This window comes from Triticum dicoccoides, chromosome 5A, assembly GCF_002162155.2.
Source record: "Triticum dicoccoides isolate Atlit2015 ecotype Zavitan chromosome 5A, WEW_v2.0, whole genome shotgun sequence".
NCBI lineage: Eukaryota > Viridiplantae > Streptophyta > Magnoliopsida > Poales > Poaceae > Triticum > Triticum dicoccoides.
This window is the reverse complement of record NC_041388.1, coordinates 444,783,752-444,792,488: the sequence shown is the minus strand read 5'-3', so window position 1 is coordinate 444,792,488 and position 8,737 is coordinate 444,783,752. Positions and strand designations below refer to the sequence as shown.

The 8,737-nt window shown below is 49.0% G+C and overlaps 1 protein-coding gene across 1 annotated transcript; it reads left to right on the top strand.

Moving 5' to 3' along the window:
• The first annotated feature begins 547 nt into the window (after positions 1 to 547).
• On the top strand, positions 548 to 2,246 carry LOC119297605 (bidirectional sugar transporter SWEET11-like). Its single transcript, XM_037575332.1, has 5 exons — positions 548 to 759; positions 884 to 920; positions 1,034 to 1,406; positions 1,500 to 1,619; positions 1,701 to 2,246. The coding sequence occupies exons 1-5, from the start codon at positions 702 to 704 to the stop codon at positions 1,974 to 1,976; spliced, it is 864 nt and encodes a 287-aa protein (XP_037431229.1). The 5' UTR covers positions 548 to 701; the 3' UTR covers positions 1,977 to 2,246.
• The last annotated feature ends 6,491 nt before the right edge of the window (positions 2,247 to 8,737 follow it).

The following is an 8,737-nucleotide window of genomic DNA, read 5'->3' as shown; positions in this document are numbered from 1 at the left end:
GCTTAAAATATGGCCAGACATTCGTGCATACATTGGGCACGGGCCGCTGGATTTCGGTGTCGTGCATTCATCAGGCACCAGGATCATGCATGAAGCAGTTTCGTATGTACTTCGTTTTATGCTTTGGTTTCTCTTTCTGTTTTACTAGTAGCCTCGACGTACCCAGTGGTTCTGTGGAACTAATGTAATGTACATGCACGTTTGCATTACCACTTTCAATTTTGTCACATGTACTTGTAGACTGGCTACGCGCGCAGCACGCACGTGGTAATAACAGTAGTATATGGCAGTAACCGATCAGCCCTTTTTTGCTTCCGGTAATGTCCATACGGAATGCTGTGCACGTATTCTTCATCTTGGCTGGGAAAAGGATGCATGCGTACATGTTTACATGAATGGTACACCGATACACTTGTAACCGCGCACTCACGCACACTTGTTGAATTTTCACCACTGTGGCTGCCCTGGAATTCCACTACGTACTCGTCGTAGAGGTAGAGCGGGGACGGGGAGGGGCTCTGCTACTGCTATATATACACGGCTTGTTTCCATTCGAAAAACCACACAAGCACTGCCTTCTCTCCCTAGTCTTTTTTTTTGAAGGTCTCTCCCTAGTCTTTGGGAAGGAGAAGAACATACAGTAGATACATTCATCTGATCTGCTTAGTTACCGTGCTTTGTACTCGTGATCACTGATCAGGATGGCAGAAGGGCTCTTCTCCATGGCTCACCCGTGGGCCTCCGCCTTTGGCATCCTAGGTAGGCATGCATGCTGCTCAACTGTTGATGCATCATCCATGCATGTATTTCCAAGCCATTTGTTTTATCACATGATTAAGCCTTACTGACACAAAGTGTCGTTTCCCATTCCTTTTTTCTGCAGGCAACATCATATCCTTCCTGGTGTTCCTCGCACCGACGTAAGTGACATAATCCTCTTGCATCTTTTGGCCGTACGTCGTGCATGCATGGTCACTTGGTCAGCACGCGTTCTTAGTTTCTGACGAGCTAAAGCTTATGCATGTGTACGTAGGCCGACGTTCCTGCGGGTGTACCGGAAGAAGTCGACGGAGGGGTTCAGCGCGGTGCCGTACGTGGTGGCGCTCTTCAGCTGCATGCTGTGGATCTTCTACGCGCTGGTCAAGACCAACTCCAGCCCGCTGCTGACCATCAACGCCTTCGGCTGCGTCGTCGAGTCCTTCTACATCCTGCTCTACGTGGTGTACGCGCCCAGGAACGCCAGGCACCGCGCCCTCGCCTTCTTCCTCCTCCTCGACGTCGCCGCCTTCTCCCTCATCGTCGTCGTCACCGTCTTCCTCGTGCCCCAGCCCAGCCGCGTCAAGGTCCTCGGCAGCGTCTGCCTCGCCTTCTCCATGGCCGTCTTCGTCGCCCCCCTCAGCGTCATCGTAAGCTCTACCACTACTGCTCTTGCTTGAGTGATCAAGACCATGAGATCTAACTAACTAACTATCCGGCCGGTGAATAATGCATGCATGCAGTTCGTGGTGATCAAGACCAAGAGCGCCGAGTACATGCCCTTCTCGCTCTCCTTCTTCCTCACCCTCAGCGCCGTCGCCTGGTTCTTCTACGGCCTCTTCACCAAGGACATCTACGTCACCGTACGTCTTCTTTGGCAAACGTCAATACGTTTCATTCTTAACTATCGATCCATGGATGTCACTCAATATATGGGTATGCAGCTCCCGAACGTGGGCGGCTTCTTCTTCGGCGTGGCCCAGATGACGCTCTACTTCTGCTACCGCAAGCCGGACACGTCGGCCCTGGTGCTGCCGACGGGGATCCACGACGTGTCCACGGAGGCGGCGGCGCAGCAGGAGGTGGAGCTGCCGGAGGGCACCCACCCGGCGGTGGCCATGCTAACGGTGAGCACGCTGCCGATGCTGGCGGAGCTGCAGAAGATGGAGCAGGAGATCAGCTCGCCCACCCCGCGTAAGGGCTACATCAAGGCTTTCTGATCGATCAAGGGCTGATGCACGCACGGGTGCATGCAGGAGATGAATCGCTAACGATTGGCGAACCGACCGCCAAAAGAAATACTTACGTTTATATAGTTCTTAATTTCAGTCGTTCGTTTGTAATGGTCTGTAGTAGTAGTAGCACATTCGTGTGTGTTGTCGTCCAAGGGTCTGATATACCGGCCGGCCGGGCAAGTGACTGATCTACCATTCCACGTCTGCCCTGGGAAATAAAGTTATAAACAGAAGCTCGCGTTCGTTGTTGATTCAGTGATGCCACAGCGAAGTGATACTGTACTATGTGTGTTATACATGGATTGTCCTTGTTTATTCGTACGTACTAGTATTGTACTGTGTGCTCCACAATGCACGAGAGAGGTGCCGGGTGCGTGTGCGGTGTGCCATAGAAGCTAGGAGTGGGAGTTGTCTGATTAGTCGGAGTACAACTTTTTTTTAACACCGTGCCCACATATACACGCATACATTCACGTTGACGAACGAACGCATGCATACCCTACCCATATGAAGCACCTTTGAGATTGCCTCGTAGTCGAGAGGAACATCTCCTCCCACCGAACGAGACTTGAATCCTGGTGGGCTGATTGCACAACAAAAAACCTAACCAGCTAAGCTACGCTCAATTCGCGAGTACAAGGCGATCGAAGGCGATGTTTAGCATTAAAACCGGAAACTGAGCAGGAAATATAACCTATTTTTCTTTTTATTTTATTTTGCAAAGAGGCCAACGGCCATATATGTCAATTTAAGTTTTTTAGGGATATATGTCAATTTAAGTGATCGAGCTGAGTTTGGGGTTGGCGTCTACTTGGCGCCATCTGCGCCCGTTTTAGCCTATTTTGCAAAACATCTCACACACCCGCCGTTCCTTCGATTCCTAATGGGCCGATCCATGAAGCTCACGAGAGGGAAGATTCCTCCCCTGTTTTGGGAAGCTTCCAATCCAGTTTAGGGAAGCTTTTGGATCATTTTTTTATGAACCGGGGATTGTTCTGTTTTTTGATTTTCTTTTCCTTTCCTTTTTTTCTTCCCTTTTCATTCCATTTCCGATTTTTCCAAATGCATAACTTTTTTTCAATTTTATTATTACTTTTTATTTTTATATACATGAACTTATTTAAAATTTGAAAACTTATTCAATTTTTGTGAACTTTTCTCAAATTCAGTGAACCACTTTTTTCAAAACTCTTGAACTCTTTTCAGATTTATGAACATCTTTTCTGATCCCGCGAACTTATTCAAATCATGAATATATTGAAATTCATAAACATTTCCCCAAATTACGATTTTTATAAATATGTTTTTTTTGGAAATCTGTGAACTATATTCAAATCATGTTTTTCCCATTTCATGATTTTTTTGAATTTGTCCAAATCCATGAACTTTATTGAATTCATGATTGTTTTAGTTTTTTTGGGTATTCCCCCAAATTTAAAAGAGTTTCGGGTCAACTGGTCAACCGTGCACCGAGCGAACCAAGTGCGCCCTGGCAAGCGACCGCGTCGCCATGTGGTGGGCTAGCCCATGTATGCGAGCGTGTGGGCGCCAGAATCCCTAACCGGCGGCGCACAATGTGCCGATTAGGAGGTTTTGCGTGTGCATGCAATGAGTGGCCGTTCGCCTGCGAGCCCTGCCACGTGTTGTTTTCCCGGTTGGACTCCCAACCCCTTCAGCTTGGAACCACCTCACTCATCCGTCCGGGACTGACGAGCCCAACGACTATTTATCACATTAAGTGAGTCCACAAGGATCTCTTGCGTCCATGTGAACAATGTCGGCCTGGCTCATTTAGCGTGCGTAGATTCAGAAAAAATGGAAATAATGAGGGCACCCCTAGAATCGAACCCTGGTAGGGTTTTCCTAGGGTTCCACCCATCCTCTGGCGATTTTGCCAGAGTCGACGTCAACTCTCGTCGGATTGCCGGGGTTTCCCGATAATCAGCGAGATCAACCATTGCTCGGCGGGCGTACGCATGTGCATGGCTGAATCGGAGTCAAGGGAGATGGAGGCCCAGGGGGTAGATCGGGCGGCGGCAAGTGTGGCGATGGCGCCGGGTGGGGGGTTTGAATTGGAGGATGGCGAGCGAATTCGGGAGGTGGGAGCAGATGTGCAGGCAGGTAGAAGGGAAGGATTAGGACGCAGATGGGTGGATTCGACGGATGAAGAGGAGGATTATGGTGAAGATGTTGGAGCCGATCCAGATCTGGAGAACCAATTTGCGGGGATGAGGCTGCACGGGAAGGAGGAAGAAGATCTTGATTTCTCGGCTGAGGTAGACGATCTGGTCAAGGACGTCCGATGGCTTGCACTGTTCCGAGTTCATACCACTAAACCTTTTAGTCATGTGGCACTCCTATCCCAGATGTGTAATACATGCATGGAAGCGCAGGGGGTCACTTTCAACATCAAGGGGCCTAATCTTTTCCTGGTGCAGTGTCACTGTTTAGGGGACTGGAGGAAGATTATGAAGGGAGGTCCGTGGCTGTTTCGAAGGGCACCGGTAGTTCTGCAGGAGTATGATGGTTTCTCGGATGTTATAGAGTATAAACTCAACATGATACCGGTGTGGACTAGGGTCAAAGGCCTGCCTGATGGTCTGACAAGGAAGCAACAGCTTGCTGAAAAAGTGGCGGCGGAGGTTGGCAATCCTCCTTTCAATGTGATTGTCAATGAGGGGCACATCAACCCAGCTAGCACCCTGCGTGCAAGGGTGTTTATTGATGTGAATACACCTTTGGTTCGTTTTGTTCATATAACTTTGAAGGAACGGAAGAAATATAGCGTCTACTATGAGAAACTCCCAGATTTTTGCTTTGCGTGTGGCCTCATGGGGCATCTTGCGGATGAATGTGGGGATGGAGTGCATGACCCGAGATCCTTTGAATGGGGGGAGTGGCTGTTGTGGGAACCGGAGATTCCAGCGGGCCAAACTTATGGTGCCCGGGGAAGAGGTGACGGTGGAGCTAGAGGAAGAGGAAGGGATTTTGGTAGAGCAGATCGGGGGGGAGGGGGGGGGGTAGAGGTTGGGGGGCATCGGCAGGAGGCAGCGGTCGAGGAGAAGCAACAAGGCCTAAGTCACCAGCCCCGCAACGCATGGACATGGATATTAGTGGGGACAATCATGAACGTGGAGAGAAGGGAGCTCGCAAACGGCTGGTTAATGCGGATGTCTCTCTTACTATTATGGGGCAGACCATTTCAAACCTTGGAAGGTAGCTGGGATGGTAAAGCTACTCAAAGGTGCTACCCCGAGCTCAAGCAATACTGTGACGGTATCCACACCAGAGAAAGATCCGCTGGTCAAGAGGAGGAAGCAACAAGATGATGAGGAGTTGATCAAGGCACAAGCAATGGAGGCGGCCTCCTTCGAGGAGGGCTGTCGAACCAAATGAGAGCTTTATGCTGGAATTGTCGTGGGATTGGCGACCCTGCGACAGTCCATGAGCTCCGCTATCTCGTGGGGGCTAGTGCGCCATCGGTTCTTTGCATTGTGGAGACTCAATTAGCAAAAAATCGAGTGGAAGGCTTGGCGGTCTCTTTAGGTTTTCAAAACAGCTTTGCAGTATCTAGTAGTGGTTGTAGTGGTGGTCTTTGTATTTTCTGGAAGGCAGATGTTAATTTGATAATAAAGAATTTCTCGCAGTATCACATAGACTCCTGGGTATCTGAACTAGGGTCTGAGCAATGGCGCCTCACATGCTTTTATGGAGAGGCAAACCGGAGCCTGAGGTACAAAACATGGGATACCATGAAAATGTTGAGGGAAGAAAGCACATTACCTTGGCTCTGCATGGGCGATTTCAATGAGATACTTCGCCAGGAGGAGCAGATGGGCCCTAACCCGTGGGATAGCGGTCAAATGGAGGGGTTTAGGGAAGCTGTGGATGTATGTGAGCTGGCGGATTTGGGCTATACCGGCTTAGACTGGACTTTTGAGAAACGTGTTACAGGAGGCCAGTTTTGTAGGGTCCGGTTGGACTGGGCTCTAGCTTTGGCAAGTTGGTCGAACATGTTCCCGTTTGCACAAGTGGAGCATCTAACAACAGTTAGGAGTGATCATAGCCCTATCCTGCTTATGAATGAAATGGAAGCTGGGAATCAGCGCATCGCGGTGAAGAAACCTTTTCGCTATGAATGTGTCTGGGAGAGAGATGGTCCTTTCAAGGATGTTGTGGAAGCTGCATGGAATGGCGATGGACCTGCCTCGCCGGTGACGAAGTTGGCCAACAAACTACAGTCGGTGGCCACTTCTCTTTCGAGGTGGGGATTGAGCTCTTTTGGATCGGTTCGGCAGGAGCAAAGATTGCTTCGACGGAAACTTTCTATGCTGCGTGCAGATCTGATGAGAACCGGACCAAGCGAGGAGGAACGCAAGGTCGAGGAGCGCATGGTGGAACTGGCGTACAGAGAGGAAATTATGGCGAGACAGCGGTCACGCATCACATGGCTGTCCGAGGGTGATAGTAACACCAAGTTTTTCCAGAGGAAGGCTAGTGCTAGACGGGCCAAAAACAGCATAACCCAACTTGATCGTGCTGATGGGACTACTTGCAAGAATCCGGCGGAACTGGAAAATATGGCTACGACATTTTATTCAAATCTCTATACGTCGGAAGGAACAATAGGTATGGAAGAGGTGTTATCGCACATACCGGTGAGGGTGGATGGTAATATGAACGCCTGCCTAAATGCCACTTATAGTAATGATGAGGTTAAGGAAGCTCTCTTTCAAATGTTTCCAACTAAGGCACCGGGGCCGGACGGTTTTCCTGCAAATTTTTTCCAGAAGCATTGGGACTTATGTGGTGATGAAGTTACGAGGATGATCATCAGAGTGCTTGATGGTGTGGACTCACCGGAGGAGATAAATAGCATGTTCACCATTTTAATTCCAAAGATAGCAAGTCCAAAGGTTTTAGGACAGTTTCGGCCGATAAGCCTTTGTAATGTGATCTACAAGATTGCTTCAAAGGTCTTAGCTAACAGGCTGAAAGTAATCATCCCCGAGATCATTTCCGAAGAGCAGTCGGCTTTTGTCCATGGACGTCTTATCACAGACAACTTCATCACAGCCTATGAATGTTTACATTATATGAAGACTAAGAGGGTGAAGGGTAACAGATACTGTGCTCCGAAATTGGATATGATGAAAGCGTATGATCGCTTGGAGTGGTCATATTTGAGAGCTGTAATGCTCAAGATGGGTTTTAGCCCCTGCTTCACTGACACAGTTATGAGATGTGTGACGTCCGTATCCTTTTCGGTTCTGTTTAATGGAAGGAGTCTGGATGGTTTCAAGCCTTCTCGGGGTTTGCGCCAGGGCGATCCGAGCTCGCCATATTTGTTCTTGTTAGCAGCTGAAGGGCTTTCGTGCTTGCTGAAAGCTGGTGCAGGAGTACGGGGGATCACAGTTGCACCGAATGCACCATCTGTTAATCATCTACTCTTTGCTGACGATAGCCTACTTTTCTTTGAAGCAAATGATGATAGTGCCACCCGGATTGATGAGCTATTGCGGATCTATTGCAACGCCTCCGGACAAAGGGTAAATATGGGGAAGTCATCCATTTTCTTCAGTAAAGGAGTACCCAACTCTACTCGTGACTCCATAAAGAATATCCTCGCTGTCCACAATGAATCGTTGACAGAGAAATACCTGGGCTTGCCTTCGGATGTTGGGAGGGCAAAAGAAGGACCATTTAAGTACTTGAAAGATAGAATCTAGAAGAAGGTGCAAGGGTGAATGGAGAAGTGCTTATCAGCCGGAGGGAAAGAGGTACTTATAAATTCTGTAGCTCAATCTATCCCAACGTACTCTATGTCATGTTTCAAACTGCCACGGGGCTTGTGTGAGCATATCAATGGTATTCTCCGGAAGTTCTGGTGGGGAAGCAATGATGGCCAACGGAAAACTGCATGGGTTTCATGGAAAATTATGTCAAAACCTATGTTCATGGGTGGATTGGGCTTTAGGGATGTGGAGTTGTTCAATCTAGCATTACTCGCACGCCAAGCATGGAGGTTACTACAGGATCCGGACTCGCTCAGTGCTTGTATTCTAAAAGCCAGGTACTACCCAGATTGCCACCTCTTGGAGGCCACCTTGGGTGCAGGTCCGTCCCAAGTTTGGCGCTCCATACTAGAGGGAAGAGATGTTCTAGCGCAAGGGCTCATCAAACGCATTGGTTCTGGAACGCATACGAACATATGGCACGACAATTGGCTACCGAGGGATTACAAACTCAGACCAATATGCTCACGGTCGACCAACCCGCCAGTTCTGGTCTCAGATCTGATTGATCCTACCACTAGGTCATGGAACAAGAAGGTACTCATGGAACATTTTATCGCTCCCGATGTTGAAGTCATTTAGAACATACCACTGAGTACCAGGGTACAGGATGATTTTTGGGCCTGGCACTACGATAAGAAGGGAGATTTTTCGGTTTGATTGGCCTACCATATGATTTCTGTAGTCAAGGCTCAGAGGGAGGATTGGCTTGATCATCGGCCGGGACACTCAAACATTGCAGCCGATAGGAACTCTTGGTCGCAACTGTGGAAAGTATGGGTTCCCTCCAAGATCAGGGTTTTTGTATGGAGATTAGCACATACCTCGATCCCGACGGGGCTCGTGCGACATGAGAGAAATATGGCAGATTCACCAGCATGCTCGATTTGCGGGGCAAATGAGGACACTTGGCGTCATTCACTGTTAAGCTGCTGCATGGCGCGATGCGTA